This window comes from Odocoileus virginianus, chromosome 8 (assembly GCF_023699985.2).
Source record: "Odocoileus virginianus isolate 20LAN1187 ecotype Illinois chromosome 8, Ovbor_1.2, whole genome shotgun sequence".
Classification (NCBI taxonomy): domain Eukaryota; kingdom Metazoa; phylum Chordata; class Mammalia; order Artiodactyla; family Cervidae; genus Odocoileus; species Odocoileus virginianus.
The window spans coordinates 73,096,754-73,115,773 of record NC_069681.1 but is presented as its reverse complement, the minus strand read 5'-3'; the positions used below and the strand labels follow the sequence as shown (position 1 = coordinate 73,115,773).

At 43.2% G+C, this 19,020-nt stretch overlaps 1 protein-coding gene across 6 annotated transcripts; it reads left to right on the top strand.

The window, feature by feature from the left end:
- Positions 1 to 1,984: 1,984 nt before the first annotated feature.
- RNF6 (ring finger protein 6) lies at positions 1,985 to 12,348 on the top strand. Of its 6 annotated transcripts, none has more exons than XM_070471700.1 (6): positions 1,985 to 2,211; positions 2,861 to 2,947; positions 3,416 to 3,548; positions 5,512 to 5,722; positions 6,815 to 6,910; positions 9,538 to 12,348. In XM_070471700.1, exons 3-6 carry the CDS (start codon positions 3,441 to 3,443, stop codon positions 11,256 to 11,258), a joined length of 2,136 nt encoding a protein of 711 aa, XP_070327801.1. In that variant the 5' UTR covers positions 1,985 to 2,211; positions 2,861 to 2,947; positions 3,416 to 3,440; the 3' UTR covers positions 11,259 to 12,348. The 6 variants fall into 6 exon arrangements, with proteins under 6 accessions (XP_070327801.1, XP_070327798.1, XP_020758659.1 ...); XM_070471697.1 differs by lacking the exon at positions 1,985 to 2,211 and adding an exon at positions 2,330 to 2,431; XM_070471701.1 differs by lacking the exon at positions 1,985 to 2,211 and adding an exon at positions 2,478 to 2,522.
- Positions 12,349 to 19,020: the final 6,672 nt, after the last annotated feature.

Here is a 19,020-nt window from a genome sequence, read left to right as displayed (position 1 = left end):
ATTCTGTAAAGCAATTATCCTTCAATAAAAAAATAAATTAAAAAAAAGACACACAAAAAAGGCCAGGTACTACTATAGTAAACAAGATTAATTAGGGTTAGAGTTAGGGTTTTGGCAGGTTATAAGACCTAGAAATACAGATATCCAGAGTGATCCGTCTCTCTGTCCCAGTTATCATATCTAGAACCCTTGTAGAGTCACTTTATCTTAGGATACAAAACTGAAGCAAGATACTGGATTCAGGTTCAGTACATGACCTGACTGTCTATCCACAGAAATCTGTAGAAATTTCCACATGGTAAATCACATGATTAAACTTTATATTTTTTTACTCCTAGGGTAGGGAGTATTACACTCATTAAAACTCATATTGAAATGATTTCTGCTTGAATTTTAGATGTCTCATGTGTGATTTTCTCAACCTTGTACTCACAGTTCTTGAGGTCATTGCACTAACATGCATTAATCCTGTTTGTAAAAAGTTTGTATTCTTTTTTTAGTCATGCTTCACAGCATGCAGAATCGTAGTTCCCCAAGCAGGGATGGAATTTGTGCACCCTGCAGTGGAAGCATGGAGATCTAACCACTGGTCTCCCAGGGAAGTCTCAAAAGTGCATTTTTCTCTGCTCATCCATGAAGTTGTCTGGGGGGCATGTTGTGCCAGGCCCTGTGCTGAGTTCTTGGACTATAAAAATGAATGAAACCATTTGTTCTAATGGAAGGAGTTTGGACCTTAGATGGGAGAGACCTATAAATGAACAGAAAATCAAATCATTGTAGGAACTTGCTCAGTGGTTGTCTTTTTCAATTGAAAAGGAGGGCAAGAGGCCTGGTTGGTCTCATCTTCTGCTGTTATCACTAGCACCTAATTCCTAGTGGCACCCAGTAAATATTTGTTATCCTTGGAGAAGGAAATGGCAACCCACTTCAGTATTCTTGCTTGAAAATCCCCATGGACAGAGGAGCCTGGTGGGCTACAGTCCATTGGGTGACAAAGAGTCCAACGAGACTTAGGGATTGAACAGCAAGAAGAGTAAATGATAAAACATTTACACAGAGGAAGCCAAGGGTGCGCCCATACAAGGGACATGGGCCTAGTTTTCTGTGTGTCTGGAGGTTGGTGTTACAGTGTCAAGTCAGAAGTATCAGAGAAAAAACCCTTTGACCAAGAGATACGAAATGAGTCCTGGGAGATAAAGGAAATTAGGTAAAAGTAGGGTTGGGGTTGCCTAGGAGTTCCCAAGATTGAATTTCAAGTAGTTCCCAGACACCAAGAAGAGTCCAGTCTGTAGCAGTAAGCGGCAGAGATGACTGAAGGGGCTTGCAGGCGGCATCATTTATACATTTCCATTTTTAGTCTCTATAACTATGCCAATTAAAAAACAAACCAACAACACGTCCGTCGACCCCTACGACACTGGTAGCTCATGGATTCCCAAGCTCACACCGGCTTGTTACCCAGGAGCTCAGCGTGATGGCGGGGATCAACGAGCGGCTCCCCAGTTAAGGCCATGAATGAATGAATGAGCTGAAGAATCACAGCAGTGTGAGCACCCGCGCAGTGACTGAGTCTTCTGGACCGTAGGGAAGTCGGGGAGCCCCTACCAGGCTGAGCAGGGACTCAAGAGTTTAACGAGTGGTGTGAGGCGAGTCTGGAAAGCGTCACATCTCAGAAATAAAACCAGAGGCACGACTGTGGGTAGAGTTTCAACGCGCCTTCCTAGAGGGAAGGTGAAGCAACAGGAGTAAGAGCACTCGAGAGTTGACGAGGGCTGGCAGTTTCCGACAAGCAATACGGGAAAGCGTCTGGGTGTTGAGCTACGCGGTACCCAGGCGATCAAGCAATAGGAGCCGACAGCTGGGCTTTATGCCAACCGGGGAGAGCGGCCCAGAGACCGCCGGCCCGAGGGCCGGAACGCTGGACACCGCCTCCCGGGCCCCGCCGGACGCGGTTTCCGGTCGCACCGGCGTGCGCCCCGCAGCGGTGGAGCTAGCATCTCCAGTCGCGCAGGGCGCGGCCCGGCCGTCCCGCCTCCAGAGGGGGCTACACAGTCCCGCGGCACAGCAGGAGGCCTCTCCTCAGCAGACGCCCACAGAGGGCAGCGGCCTCCAGAGGCGCGGATGCGAGCCCCGCCCGCCGTCGGGTCACTGCCTCCGGGACGCACACTTCTCTCCCGGCAGCTGAAGGGAAGCGGACCGAAAGCCGGCGAGGTGAGCTCCTAGGAACTCTCCAGGCCTCCCGCGAACTTCCGGGAGACGCCGCCCCCACCCCACCGCCCGGAGCCCCGCCTCTGCTCTGATTGGCTACCCGCGCGCCCGCTGCACCGCCCTGGCCGGTGATTGGCTCTGAGGCGCAGTCTGTCAGCCGCCTCCCTCGGGAATCTGGGTCGCCAGGGGAAGCGTTCGTTACTCGGGGACGGCTTGGGAAGAGGTTGGTGGGGCCCCCTGAGCTCGTTTGTTTATTGTTCTGGGGACCCTCCCCCCGGCGCGCGCTTCCGTCGTAACGGCCAGGAGAGGAGCCGGTATCGGAGGTGGAGGGCAGGGGTGACGAGAAAGTGAAGGTTGAGAAGTGAGCCCAAGGCCCCCAAGCCCGGCCGCCTCCGAGAGGGAGCGGGGTGGGAAGGAAGGGCCTGAGAGAGGAGCTATCACTCTGGGAGAGGCCTAGTTTCTGCTGCGGGGGAGGGCGGCGGGGTTCATGACCTAGTTGTTCGGGCATCTCATTTTCTAGGTGAGTTTCTCCACAGAATTTACTGGAGATTTTTGCTTCGGCTTTGCAGCCGAGTTTGGAGACGGCTAGCCCGTTTCCTCGCCTTCCCAGAGGCCTTAGACTGAATTCATTCACTCTCTTTTATCGCTTCAGATGAGCAGCCGTCAAAAAAAAGCACAAACAATGGAAAGACGGATACCACTGCGTATGTTAAAAGCATGTTGAAAGGAAAATAAGAAGGTATTCACTTGGATTTAATTGTGTTTAATTGTACCAGAGAATTACCTTTTTGAGGAGAAGCTCAAAAGTTTTGAACAATACTAATTTAGTTCGGTCTTGTGACAGGTTTCAAATTTTTTTAATCGTTTAATATACAAAAGTCACATTACTGCCGTACCTACCAAATAACGCCCTTTGCTAATGATGGGCTAGTCCTGACCATGCTGTACATGAAAAGAAATCGGAAACTTTTGATAATGTTCATTTGCATGTGATTACATGGTGCTACAGACCTTTTAAAAATGACGTTATCACTGTTAAAAAAAAACCTTGTAATTTAATGTTAGACTGTGAGATTGGATAGTAAAAAAAAAAAAACTTGTAATTTAATGTTAGACTGTGAGATTGGATAGTAGCTAACTCTTAAGTTACACTCGTAGGCTGATTTCACTTTGTTTTTAAAGTACCAATTCGTTGTTTGTTGCTCAGTCATGTCGGACTCTTCTGCGACCCCATGGACTGTAGCCCACCAGTCTCCTCTGTCCATGAGATTTCCCAGGCTAGAATACAGGAGTGGGTTGCCATTCCCCACCCAGCGATCGCACTGGAGTCTCCTGCATTGGTAGGCAGTTCTTTACCACTGAGCCACTGGGGAAACCCAAAATATCAATAGTTTGCTTGCTAGACACTGAGTCATTGTTATAACAGTTGCTTCACTGCCCACCTAGTCATTTGACCCTCTAGCTTCTATTAAGTTATATGCTGTCTTATACATATTTGTTAGTGACATACTGAAAATTGTCAAGGAATGGTTTGGTTTTTTTTCCATTTATTTTTATTAGTTGGAGGCTAATTACTTTACAATATTGTAGTGGTTTTTGGCATACATTGACATGAATCAGCCATGGATTTACATGTATTCCCCATCCCGATCCCCCCCCCCCCATCTCCCTCTACACCCGATCCCTCTGGGTCTTCCCCGTGCACCAGGCCCGAGCACTTGTCTCATGCATCCAACCTGGGCTGGTGATCTGTTTCACCCTAGATAATATACATGTTTCAATGCTGTTCTCTGGAAACATCCCACCCTCGCCTTCTCCCACAGAGTCCAAAAGTCTGTTCTGTACATCTGAGTCTCTTTTTCTGTTTTGCATATAGGGTTATCGTTACCATCTTTCTAAGTTCCATATATATGTGTTAGTATACTGTATTGGTCTTTATCTTTCTGGCTTACTTCACTCTGTATAATGGGCTCCAGTTTCATCCATCTCATTAGAACTGATTCAAATGAATTCTTTTTAATGGCTGAGTAATATTCCATGGTGTATATGTACCAAGGAATGGTTTATTTCAGCCACATGTATGCATGCTAAGTTGCTTCAGTGATGTCTGACTCTGTGTGACCCTATGGACTGTAGCCCACCAGGCTCCTCTGTCCATGGGATTCTCCAGAACCCACACTTAGGAATATTGGAGTGGGTTGCCATGCCCTCCTCCAGGAACCTTCCTGACCCAGAGATTGAACCTGTGTCTCCTACATCTCCTGCATTGGCAGGCAGATTCTTTACCACTGGCATCACTCAGGAAGCCCCATTTCAGGCACAAAACACCCAAATTAGCTCTTGAAGTTAGACCTGGGCCCTATCCTGGAAAATTCTGACCTGGATTGGGGATGAACTCTGGACATCTGTATTCTGAAAAATTTCCTCAAGTGAGTTTGATATGCATTCCCAGTTGAGAACTGAAGCTTTAATGACTTAGATATGTTTAAGAAATTTTAAGATATTTATGAAATAAATAATTCCTCCCTTGATTTCCTTATGGTTTAATAGTAAATTTCTCAGGAATGACATTTCAGGATAATCTAAAAGCATTGTTTGCTTCAGCAAGGTCAGGGAGTTTCACTGGCACTCAGCAGCCTCTGGACTAACCACTCCAATCTTAGGAACAAGGTTCTTATGGAGAGGCACAAAAACTCTGATGTGCTTGCAGGATCCCCAGAGCTGTGCATGTAGTATTGTCTCCTGTGAGGTGTAAGAGAGGTCAACTCCAGGTCTGTTCAGCTAACTTATTTTTACTTCAACAAAATGCAAAGAGGGTAATGTTACATTTATGAACTTTGTTTTGGGAAGAAAAGCCCTACTGGAAATAAATGTAAATGATACCCTCCCAATACCCAGTAGTCCTTTGCTTATTAAGTAAAGACTGTGCATAATTCTAGGTTAAAATCTGTATGCCAACCAACATGAAGTATTTGGACATTTGGAATATATTAGACCAACTTTACAGGAGAGTCAAAGAGTTAAAAAGTGAGATAATCACTTTGGTTTTCAAGTTTGAGAAATATGTGGTGAAACCAAATCCATTCTAACTTCAAGGACAGCTTTCGGCAAAGCAATAGGCCTAGTTGTGTTGTATTGCCTAGGAGCAGTTGGTATTGATACTTATTTTACATGTAAGATTTTCACTGCAAGACTTGGCATATGAAGTATTTGAGTACTGGGCAGATTTTTAAAATGAAAATGAAAAAAAACAAACATGAAGCCATGACTAATACCATGAATTTGTGTTTGTTGTTTGAACAGAAAGCCAGGAGTCTCAGCATGAATCGATCTAGATCTCAATCAGATGATGGTGGTGAAGAAACCTCATCCCAAGACCAGCATCACCAAGAAAATGAGAGAAGGTGGCAGCAAGAGCGTCTCCACAGAGAAGAAGCCTATTACCAGTTTATCAACAATCTCAATGATGAAGATTACCGGCTGATGAGAGACCATAATCTTTTAGGCACTCCTGGTAAGGGATAGGTAAAAGAGAAAATAGCTTTTTCAGCATTATTAAAAGTTTCAGTGTTAGGAGGGGTTTTTACCCCCATCTTCCCTGTTCCAAAATACACTGTACTGTTTTGGTGACTTCAAGAGCTTTGTAACATAACAACATAGAAAAATCACTGGCGTACTTCTGTATGTCATAAGTAGGTTAATATTGGGGCTTCCCTGGTGGCTCAGCAGTAAAGACTCCACCTTTACTCCTCCAGCCAATGCAGGAGATTCACTTCGATCCTTGGTCAGGAAGATCCCTGGAGGAGGAAATGGCAGCCCAATCCAGTATTCTTGCCTGGGAAATCCCAAGGACAGAGGAGCCTGGTGGGCTACAGTCCATGGGCTTACAAGAGTCAGACATGATTTAGCGACTAAACAAGAATATTGAATATATAGCACTGTTATACAAGTGTCAAACCAACTGGTTCATGTACATGATAGTGTTCAATATTTACATATGTGGTCCTATTTCTCTTGTCATATTTGTACAAATACTATTCATTTCAAACCTGATTTTAACTCATTTGAGGTGTTACTGTTTATTTATTTAGTTGAACTAGTAACTCCCCCAATGTCAGAGGTGCTCCATAATTTTTTTACAAATTAATTTTACAATGAACTGGTTGAAACTTGCAGGTTTGTATGTAATATATTTGTATGTTGCATATTTGCATACTGTATATAGGATTACCCATATAATGAACTAGGTAAAATTCAAGTAAAGATTTGAAGTTTTCTCTAGAAATATTCCCCTCTTAATTTCTTTTTAACTCTGACAAAAATCCACAAAATTATAGTCTGTGGTTTCCTAAGTATATCAACTGGGAGCACTTTATTAATGATTCAAATTAAATCTTATTTTAATTTAAATAAAACATTAATAAAGGAAACAACCAAAATGATGTGTATTTGCATCAAGTAAACAGTTTTTACTGTCTTCAGTTTACACGAATGAAAACAGTAGAATGTCTTTCACAGATTGCTAAAGATTAGTCTGACCATAAGTTTTCATAAAACTTAGTAATTTAAAAATTTGGATTTCAGTGAGCATTTTTCTGTTTTTTAGGAGAAATAACATCAGAAGAATTACAACAGCGGTTAGATGGTGTCAAGGAACAAATAGCATCTCAGCCTGACTTGAGAAATGGGACAAATGCCAGAGGTACTATGGACTCTTTTCCATAAGGAACAGGTTTGAATGGAGTAATTGCAGACATGAGCTTCCAGGACCTTGTCTGACGTTGGTTTTTAGTGTTTTTCAGATTTAATGTGATACTCATTCAGGGAGTATTTATAAATTATATGCTATGCAGTACAGTTTGACAGTACAGGACAGAGGTTGCATCATAAAGATGTCTTATACACTCGTTGCCTTCAGGAGCTCCTGTGTATGAAATAATATATTAATTGCCAGCAGAATTCTTTTTAATTTTAGACTGTATGGACTAGTTTTTATGTTTAAATTAATATAACTAAGCTTAGCTTTTAAGAAGTTACACAGAACAACACAGAAAGACTGAGTCAGGGAAACCTGTTTGTTGCTTTGCTGTGTTTTTGTGTTTGTTGTATCATTTTACTGAAAAGACACTTAAGTCATAATAGAAGTTCTTGAAAAAACAAATTGCTTGTTAAAAAAAATTCAAACTAAACAGAAGTGTATAGAATTAAAAGTAAAGCCAGCATTAAGATCCGCCCTACCACTTTCTTCCCCACAAGTATTTGTTAGTAGTAGTTTCACATATTATATCAAGATCATGGTATAAATTAGGGTGAAGACTATTAAAAACCTCAAGTGCATTGGCTTGGGAAGATATAAGTTTACTCTTCTTTAATGTTAACAGTCCAGGGCAGACACACTTTACTTCATAAAGCCTCCTGGGACCAACCCAGCCAGCAGAGTGGTTCTACAACTGTGCTGTCCACACAGTGCAGTAGCTACTGGCCACATGGGCCTATTTGAATTTAATAAAATTGAAATCTCAGTTCCTCAAGTCATATTAGCCACATTCAGGCGTTTAATAGTCCCATGTGGCCAGTGGCTTCTGTATCAGACAGCACAGAGACAGAGCACCTCCACTATTGCAGAAAGCTTTACTGGACATCAACTGCTGCTGCTCTGGGGTGCGCCCTTCATGATCAAGCTAAGTCACCACCACATCTAGGTTCCAACTGGCAGTTCTAGGTCCAGAAGGAGGCGCAGGCACCTGCCTGAAAATGAGCTCTCTCACTTCCAACTCCAGTTCTGTTGATGAAAACTCAGTCCTGTGAACACGCTGCTTGCCAGGCTGCTCCCAGGACCATCACAGTGCATTTACAGTGGAAGACGGGACCACAGATTTTGTGAGATATGAGTGACCTCTTTCATGCATCATCATCACTACATCCTAGTAATTAAAGAAGTGGCATTTAGAATGAGTTAATGTTTACCTGCTCTTTACTCATATCTCTTTGCAAATTAAAATGGGAAGTGGATATTAACTCTTGTTTTCTTTACATTGATATAGGCAGATTGTACTGTATGAGTATAGCTGGTAAGACTGGTCATTTGAGATATGTTTTAATGGAAAATGTACTCATCACAAATGAAATAGCTTATATTTTTAGAATATGGGTAAAGTTGCTTATTTTACTGATAATCAGCAGCTGAATAACAGGTTTAACTTTAATAAAGAACATTTTTTATGAGAGATTGCAGTAATGAAATAAGATCAAAGCAGTCCCAGTTAAATAGCTGTTTTTGAGTAGAACAGACTTTAAGGGTAAAGTCTGTGTAGTTAATATGCATTACAATGCCTTTCATTGAGTTTTGTACTTATAATAACCCACTGGTTAAAAACAGAAAATGTAAGCTTCCCACAGTAGCACTGTCATAGTCAAGTTTATCAGGGGCACAGTTATTTCTAAATTGATTCATTCAGCAGTACTAATTGAGAGTCTGATTTCTACCAAATAATATAGAGGTTGGGGATTTAACAGTGAACAAAATAAGACAAAACTTGTTTGTCTTCATGCAGCTCACATTCTAAATGAACAGAAAATGTATTTTTTTGTATTATATATAATGGCGAACATTTATTGAGTGCTTTCTCAGATATTATATCATGCCAGATGTTATATTAATCATATACTATGTCTTCTTTTATCCTCATGATAATCCCCTGACATCTATTATTATCTCAAATTTACAGATAAGGATATAGCCATAGAGAACTGAATTAAATGCTTAAAATTTCCTTTCTTTACATAAAGACATATGGTTCTAATATTTTACTCATAAAGCCACAGTTCTTAAGCTATATGTTTTTGGAAGTTTCTAAGAAACAAGATTCTTAAGGTTACCAAAATACTTAGTTGTAAAAAACAGTTACCTTTCCCAAAAGGATTCTACAAATTCAAGTGAATTATCTATGTTTTGTTGCTATGTTTTATTAATACTGCCATATGAATAAAGCAGTTTAAATGTACAGTTTTGGTAATGGTTATAGTTTTCATTTGCCTTAATATTTTGCCAATAATAGGCCTATAGAAAGCAAGAGTTAAGATTTCTTCACACCTCTGCACAAATAGTATTTAGATTTTATAATGTTAATTCACACTGTGTATTATAGTATGCTTGTAGTATACACCTTTCTTTTAGAAAGTTCATTTTCTTTTTGGCTGTTTTTCATTCATTCAAATGCACAGATGTTCTTAAATATAATTTAATAAAAACTATCTTACAAGCTTTCAATGAAAATCTAAAGATAGATTTCAGGAATTGATGTTAAGTTGATTTGCTTTGCTTTCCAGACTCAGGAATCCCTCGAGAGAGTTCAAATGAAGAATCTCTTCTGGAGTGGCTGAACACCTTTCTTCGCACAGGAAATGCAACTCGAAGTGGGCAGAATGGGAACCAGACCTGGAGAGCTGTGAGTCGAACCAACCCGCACAGTGGAGAGTTTCGGTTTAGTCTGGAAATCCACATCAACCACGAGAACAGAGGATTTGAAATGGATGGCGAAGATTCTGTGGGCATGCCCTTCTCAGATGTCAGCCAAGATCAGGCTGCAGATGGGCCCCAGAGACCAAGCAGTCCTGTGGCCAGGCGAACCAGGAGCCAGGCTGCAGGGAATCTCAGCCGCGGTGCCCGCCTTCCCAGGATGCGCCTTGGCTCCGGGGGGCAGAACTCAGCTGAAGGCTCTCTGTCTCCATTGGGAAGACTAAGAAATGGAATTGGGGGTGCATCTGTCAGTCCTGGACCTGGTGCCCCCCTCACTCATGTCAGCACCCCATCAGGTGGGAGTGAACTCAGGCAGAGGGAAGGGCAGCGGTTTGGAGCGGCCCATGTCTGGGAAAATGGGGCCAGAACCAATGTCACAGTAAGGAATACAAACCAAAGACTAGAGCCCATAAGACTACGGTCTACTTTCAGGAGTCGGAGCCGGTCGCCAGTTCAGCGGCCCAGTGGCACAGTTTACCATAATTCACAAAGAGAGAGCCGGCCTTCCCAGCAGAGCACCAGGCGGTCTGTCAGGAGAAGAGAGGTAACCCGGGTCTTACTTGAGCAGGACCCAGCAGGCAGAGGGGCCGCGTCCTCATTCTTCTCCAACTCCAGGCTCGTGTCCAGAATCACAGTGGAGGAGGAGGAGGAGGAGCCCAGCAGGCTGCCTGCGGCTGTGCGGCGACACCCGACCATCACCCTGGACCTGCAGGTGAGGAGGATTCGTTCCGGAGAGAGCAGCGACCGCGACAGCATCGCCAACAGGACTCGGTCTCGGGTGGGGCTGGCGGAGAACCGGATCTCGTTGGAGAGAAACAGCGGGGGCTTCCACCGCAGCATCTCACGCCAGGAGCGCTCCGGGATGCGCACCTATGTGAGCACCATCACCGTGCCGCTGCGCAGAATGTCTGAGCACGAGGTCTCCGAGCCGTCCTCCGTGGCGCTGCGATCAATCCTAAGGCAGATTATGACTGGCTTTGGTGAGCTGAGTTTTCTCATGGAGGCCGAGTCAGAGTCAGAGGTGCAGAGTGATGGGCCGCATGGGCCGGCGCTGCACTCATACGCGGGTCCCCCCGGTGGGGCCACTGGCCCTCCTGTGGGAGGAGCCCCCCGGGGCCGGCTGGCCCGCGTGGAGCTCACCCCGCCTCATACACTAGCAAGCGACCCCATGGTGGGCCGGGCTGCGCGGAGTTCAGGTAACTTAGTGGAGACAGGAACACTACCCATTCTTCGCCTCGCTCACTTCTTCCTGCTTAACGAGGGGGACGATGACGACCCTACGCGTGGTTTAACCAAAGAGCAGATCGACAATCTCTCCACCCGGAACTACGAGCACAGCGGTGCGGACGGCGAGCCGGGCAAGGCCTGCAGTGTGTGCATCAGCGACTACGTGGCCGGAAACAAGCTCAGGCGGTTACCCTGCATGCACGAGTTCCACATCCACTGCATCGACCGGTGGCTCTCGGAGAACTGCACCTGCCCCGTCTGCCGGCAACCTGTCTTAGGGTCCGGCCTAGCCAATAGCGGGTGATGCCCTGAGTCCCTCAGAAGCACACCGCCGTGGAGCTGTGTTCAGGCATTGTTTTCTTGAATCATTTGTGATGCGCTTACCAGGATGAAAAATAGCAGATAATTATAGTTTGAACTATTTTTGTGTGTGTGCTTTTTTTAACTTGTTAAAAAGAGTAAATTTATAGAAAGTTTAAAAAGCAAATGTTAAATTATCCTAAAGTACAGTATAGTTAATATTGCTAGAACCAAATAACCTTTAAAATATTTTTATTTTGGTAATTTTGTTCATGCTAAGCACTTTTGTATCTGCACAGTTCGGTAGGTTACAAGTCAGTATTTGTCCGAAAACTCCTGCAGGGTTTTGCTTGGACTTTCAGGTCCCATAGGCTTCATACTGTGTCCAGACATTGGTGTCTAAATAAGCCTTCCTTTAACTTTTCATTTTAAGGACAGTGTCTTCATGAAAGAGTCCCTGGCTGAATGTTTGCTCAATGCACTCAAGTTACTTGAAATGTTAAATTTATTATGCAGCACTTAAATTTAATATGTGTATATATAGGTATATAATTTTAAGGTTAAAATATTCAGTCTGAAAACTACTGGTTTGGTTCTTATTTTAAGCTGTTGGGCTATTACTGCATATGGCACAATATTTAATATTTGCAGGATCATCTCTGGGAGGAAGTGGATTAAGATATTTAAAAATAGAGATAATTTATGAAGCGTTTCTGACAATCTGACTTACTCAACAGCAAGCAATATATAACACTGAACAAATATTTCTTTTTTCAGAAATGGAACATGGACATTTTAGAGCATAGAGGTTATTTGAGTTCTGCCTTTTCATGACATTTTTGAAAGTGTAAACCATTTTTTGGATTAAATTAAGTAAAATGTACAACATGCATGGTTTCTCAAATTTAGTTTAAAATCTTAAAAAATCTGTAAAGAATCAAATGCATAAATACTATGTTAAGTTCACTTGGAGGCCAAAAAAACTCTAAATAAAACAATGACAACAAAAGTAAGAGAATGTAGAATTTATACAAACACAAAGTATGCATTGAAGATCTGTTTCTACCAATAAATATTAAAACGTGTCAACTATTCTCTGTTGGTCCACTGTGGTTTATTCACTGAAAGAAATAGATATTTCGCATCAGCTGGATGCCAGGCACTGTTACAGGTGTCAAGGATTTCATAGAGGAGAGACAGAGTCCCTCTCCTCATGGGAAAGACATATTTGCTCTTAGAAATGGAAACTCAGTTAATAAAATGAGTTACTGTTCTGACTTTCATGTTTGTTCATGTCATTAATGACAGTTTCCTGTGGTGACACTGCTGGGACAAAATCACAAGAACAAGTACCTCAAGGCCCATTCTGTGAGATTGAGGTATATCTCAAGACTTCATTTTCCTCTCCAGTTAGTGATTAAATGCATTTTGTTCAGTAAGATACATGAACAGACGTTAGGAAGAGTATTTCACACCTGGAGTGAAAAGTTTGTGTAAAGATGGTAACTTTGGAGTAAATGGTTTATGTAGGGCCCACACACATGGGACATGGGACTCGGAAATTGGATCTGAAGACTTTAAATACCATACTTAAGGACTTTTTACTTTACAGACTTGAGGTGTCTCTTGCTAAATTATATTGGGGAAGGGTGGGATCATTTTTCATGTTTTGGGAAGATTGGTGTGGTGCTGAGTGCAGTGGAGTGGAAAAAGATTGGAAGCAAAAAGTCAATAAAGGAACTATTGCTGTAAATTTTTACTACCAATTATCATCATCATCACCAGTTATTATCTAACCCAGGGTAATGGCAATGAAACTGGAAAGAAAGGACAGAAAAATACTGGGGGAAAAAAGACATTATTTCGTTGTTTCTTGCTCACTGTGAAGAGGTGGAAGGTCGTCGGTAAAGCATCTCTGAGGGCAGGAGGGAGGACACGTTATAAGCTTGGCCAGGGTAGACATTTACCTGAAACAAAACTGTGTTCACGTATCTGTCCCACTCATTTGAGTGTGAACATTTGACCCCAATATGACAGGAGACTATGGGCTTCCTAGGTGGCAATAGGGGTAAAGAATCTGCTTGCCAATACAGGAGACTCAAGAGTCTCAGGTTTGATCCCTGGGTCAGGAAGATCTCATGGAGAAGAAAATGGCAACCCCCTCCAGTATTCTTGCTGGAGAATCCCATGGACAGAGGAGCCTGGTGGGCTACAGTCCATGGGGCCACAAAGAGACACAACTGAGCATGCACACACACATAAGAGACTAAATCCAACAGTTACTGCTCAGATGAAATTTTCCTTAGGAAGTTCTAGCTCCCTGTTCTGACGAGTTCGAGTTCAGAAAATCAAGAGAACAAAGAAATGGGGAAAGGAACAAAGCAGGGGTCGGAGAAATGAGAGTGTGTAGATCCTTGGTGCTTTGCAAGTTGTGGGAGGACCTGCATGCAGAGAGATCCCAGGTAGGCACTGGATGTGAAATTCGATGGTGGGTAGTATGGAAAATTCCATGAAAGCAGCAGGAATGCCTAATGAGTGGTAAATTGGTATCCTAGTTGGGAACAAAGAAGTGTTTTCTTTAATAATTTCATTAATCTTCCAGTAAACAAGTCCCATGACAAATACAAAGGCTCATTATCTATTTATAGCATCCACTCAGCAAGGATTGTACCCTTTGTGCTTCCAATATAGAAAGGAACAGATCATTTAAAATCCTCCATTTGAATATTAGGTTCCCTGACATGTCCTTAGAGCCTCTTCTGTAAAGTGTGGCTGTCTTGCAAACTTCTGTCAGCTTTCCAGCCAGCTACCCTGGTGGCTCAGATGGTAAAGAATCTGCCTGCAATGCAGAAGACCCGAGATCAATCCCTGGGTTGGGAAGATCCCCTGGAGTAGGAAATGGCAACCCACTCCAGTATTCTTGCCTGGAGAATTACAATGACAGAGAAGACTTTCACTTTCCTACATATTACATCCTTTTCCCCTCTTGTATCGCAGAGTTTTATAATTTCAACTAGCATTGTTGTGACTTGACCATCTTTCATCCACTCTTAGGTCATTTTTCTTTAAATCTTTAATGTGACTTCACAATTTAAATCTCCCGTGAGCTCCTTGAAGTATTATTGCCAATTAACATGGATTCCCAGTCTCTGGGATCTAATGCCTGATGATCTGAGGTGGAGCTGATGATAATAATAATAGGTATAAAGTGCACAATATGTGTAATGTTCTTGAATCATCCTGAAAGCATTGCCCTTCCCCCATCCTGGTGTGTGGAAAAAATCTATGAAAGCAGTCCCCCATGCCAAAAAGGATGGGGACCTCTGATTTAACCCAGTAGATGGCAGAGTTTAGAGAGTCAGTCACAGGACTATTTGTTTGCCTCCAAACCTGTGCTCTTCCCACACCCTGCATTCACAGAAGCAGAAATGCCTTGAGACATTTTCAATCTAACTCCTTCCTAAAGATATTTTTCTTTCCTTTTTGTGTGTGTTGGGGGGCACACCCCATGTGCAACACGTGGGCTCTTATTTCCTCAACCAGGGGTTGAATACGTGCTCCCTGAACTGGAAGCTCAGAGTCTGAACCACTGGACCACCAGTGAGGTCCCTGAAAAGATATTTTTCTAATTTTGTAACTGTTATGTTTCCATGTGCAAATACATCTTTTCTGTCTCAAGGATGAATAGAGAAGGACTGCTCCAGAAAGATACCAAGCATAATCTATATTACAAGGATGAATCCAGAAAAGAGATGAATCAGTTCAGTTTAGTTGCTCAGTTGTGTCCAACTCTTTGCGACCCCATGAATCGCAGCACACCAGGCCTCCCTGTCCATCACCAACTCCTGGAGTCCACCCAAACCCATGTCCATTCAGTCGGTGATGCCATCCAACCATCTCATCATATCATCTTTCATCCCCTTCTCCTCTGCCCACAATCTTTCCCAGCATCAGGGTCTTTTCAAATGAGTCAGCTCTTCGCATCAGGTGGCCAAAGTATTGGAGTTTCAGCTTCAACATCAGTCCTTCCAATGAACACCCAGGACTGAGCTCCTTTAGGATGGACTGGTTGGATCTCTTTGCAGTCCAAGGGACTCTCAAGAGTCTTCTCCAACACCACAGTTCAAAAGCATCAATTCTTCAGCACTCAGCTTTCTTTATAGTCCAACTCTCACATCCATACATGACCACTGGAAAAACCATAGCCTTGACCATATGGATCTTTGTTGACAAAGTAGTGTCTCTGCTTTTTAATATGCTGTCTATATTAGTCATAACTTTCCTTCCAAGGAGTAAGCGACTTTTAATTTCATGGCTGCAATCACCATCTGCAGTGATTTTGGAGCCCAGCCCCTGTGTTTCCCCATCTATTTTCCGTGAGGTGATGGGACCAGATGCCATGATCTTAGTTTTCTGAATGAGCTTTAAGCCAACTTTTTCACTCTCCTCTTTCACCTTCATCAGGAGTCTCTTTAATTCTTCTTCACTTTCTGCCATAAGAGTGGTGTCATCTGCATATCTGAGGTTATTGATATTTCCCCTGGCAATCTTGATTCCAGCTCGTGCTTCATCCAGCCCAGTGTTTCTCATGATGTACTCTGCATATAAGCTAAATAAGCAGGGAGACAATATACAGCCTTGACGTACTCCTTTCCCTCTTTGGAACCAGTCTGTTGTTCTATGTCCAGTTCTAACTGTTGCTTCCTGACCTGCATACAGGTTTCTCATGAGGCAGGTCAGGTGGTCTGGTATTACCATCTCTTGAAGAATTTTCCAGTTTGTTGTGATCCACACAGTCAAAGGTTTTGGCATAGTCAATAAAGCAGAAATAGATGTTTTTCTGGAACTCTCTTGCTTTTTTGATGATCCGGCAGATGTTGGCAATTTGATCTCTGGTTCCTCTGCCTTTTCTAAAACCAGCTTGAACATCTGGAAGTTCACGATTCACATATTGCTGAAACCTGGCTTGGAAAATTTTGAGCATTACTTTACTAGTGTGTGAGATGAGTGCAATTGTGCAGTAGTTTGAGCATTCTTTGGCATTGCCTTTCTTTGGGATTGGAATGAAAACTGACCTTTTCCAGCCCTGTGGCCACTGCTGAGTTTTCCAAATTTGCTGGCATATCGAGTACAGCACTTTCACAGCATCATCTTTCAGGATTTGAAATAGCTCAACTGGAATTCCATCACATCCACTAGTTTTCTTCATAGTGATGCTTCCTAAGGCCTAGTTGACTTCACATTCCAGGATGTCTGGCTCTAGGTGAGTGATCACACCATCGTGATTATCTGGATTGTGAAGATCTTTTTTGTACAGTTCTTCTGTGTATTCTTGCCACCTCTTCTTAATATCTTCCGCTTCTGTTAGGTCCATACTATTTCTGTCTTTTTTTGTGCCCATCTTGGCATGAAATGTTCCCTTCGTATCTCTAATTTTCTTGAAGAGGTCTCTAGTCTTTCCCATTCTATTTTTTCCCTCTATTTCTTTGCATTGATCACTGAGGAAGGCTTTCTTATCTCTCCTTGCTATTCTTTGGAACTCTGCATTCAAATGGGTATATCTTTCCTTTTCTCCTTTGCTTTTTGCTTCTCTTCTTTTCACAGCTATTTGTAAGGCCTCCTCAGCCATTTTGCTTTTTTGCACTTCATTTTCTTGGGAATGGTCTTGATTCCTGTTTCCTGTACAGTGTCACGAACCTCCGTCCATAGTTCATCAGGCACTCTGTCTATCAGATCTAGTCCCTTAAATAGGAGACATTTGAAGATGCTGCATTAAGATCAGAGTTAAAAGGCTGCGTCTGAAGGCTTTTCATGAATATTATCAATCCTCTCATGCAAGAACTTACGAGGAACTTTTCATCTTCCTGCATCTCTCCATTTGAATAATCTCCAGCCAGAGGAAGAAGACATTGATCGTGTAGGAATGGTGCTCCAAATGAAGCAGGTGGTTTTGCTTCCATTGCACAGTCAGCAGGGTCTCCTCCTCAACCTTGTATAACATTGGAAATCAGAGACCTTAGATATCTGTCAACACAGGCGCGGGAGGTGATTTCCTGGGAAACCAGAGCTGCCTTTTGTTGAGAAGGCCAAATGTTCTTGTTTCAGAGAATGTGGCTGTGTGTGCCAGCAGTGGTGGTTGCCTTGATGTCTTTAGACAGGTTGAGGGTACTTTTCAGTGACTCTGAGTGTATTAGGCCCTGATGTTTCTGCCCTTGTGATAATTGTAGATCCACAAATACTTTCAGCAAGTATATAATATATATATATATATATATATATATATATATTTGGTATGTTTTATTTTGAGCACTACATCTCTGAAGACTCTTGAGTGGGGGAAGTTTGAGCTGGTTCATCACATTGCTTCTGGGATTCAATTCAGTTCCAAAGCTGGTCCTCAAATCTGTGGCCTTCTAGTACAAATGAAGATGAGGCTGCATTTACTTCTGCAGTAACTTTAACAGCATCTGCTAGAGCCGTGCAGGTTTCAGATCAGAGATGGTGACAGGGACAGTAAAGATGTCATTCAGGCATTTTTCATTATCGTTCAGGTAAACATTTTAAGGCCATATTTCTTGGGCCATATAACTTACAAAAAATGAAATAAACTAGGAACATTCAACCTCTGTTATATTTAAGCCCCAGAAACAGACTCAGAATCTCAGGCCTAGGAGAAGATGGACAATCTAAGCACATCCTCTTTTAACCCCCAGGAACCTGCCCTTCAAATGTCTCAGTTAATTGCAGAGCCTACTTTTGAAGACAAAAGATTACTTTCCTCTCCCAACACAGCGTGCTGTTAGACTGGGTCTCTGAGAAGCAGACATACTTGATAGCTTTATATATCGTGGTTGTTTCGTTTTGTCGCTGAGTTGTGCTCAACTCTTTTGCGACCCCATGGACTAGAGCCCGCTAGGCTCCTCTGTCCACAGGATTTCCCTGGCAAGAATAGTGGGGTGGGTTGTCATTTCCTCCTCCAAAGATTATACAGACAAGAGATTTACTGGGGAAGCACCTGGTAAGGATAAAAGGGTCAGAGCAGGAGCAGGTGAGGGGAACCTCCAGGCTACTTTGCATGTCTCACACCTCAGAAAAGAGGGAAGGAGCTGGCTTGGGGGAGGTGAAGCTTCAGACCACTGGGCGGTTCTGGGAGAGGAACCTCAGGGGGCATCATCAGGGCTGGCAGGGAAGGCCCCCTCTGGGCAAGGGTGGCCCAGCTCTTGTCCCTGCTCAGGTCAGTCATTACCTGGGGCAGCTGAAAGGACAGCAGCCTGGACCTGGAAGCCTTGGCAAGCCCAAAGGGTGACACCTGGAGGCTGTCGGTCGACTGTGTCCCCACTGCAGGCTCTCTTGCATGGTACACCTGCATGGTCGCCACAGACACATAGCATCCTTCGTTTCCAGAAACAGTCACAACTGGATCCTCGTTCAGTCTGAATCCTGCTTCTCTCCAAAACCACCAGTAACCATTTTCTATTGCTTAACCTCAACTGTCATGAGGTAAGTTAACTTTCCTATGGTTTCAGCTTAGCTCTCTTTCCCAGTTTTGTGTGTGTGTGCTCAGTCGCTCAGTTGTATCCGACTCTTTGCGACTCCATAGACTGTAGCCTGCCGGGCTCCTTTGTCCATGGGATTCTCCAGTCAAGAATACTGAAGTGGGTTGCCATATCTTCTTCCAGGGGATCTTCCTGACACAGGGATCAAATCCTCATCTCTTAGGTCTCATTGGCAGGCAAACTCTTTGCCACTAAGTCACCTGGATAGCC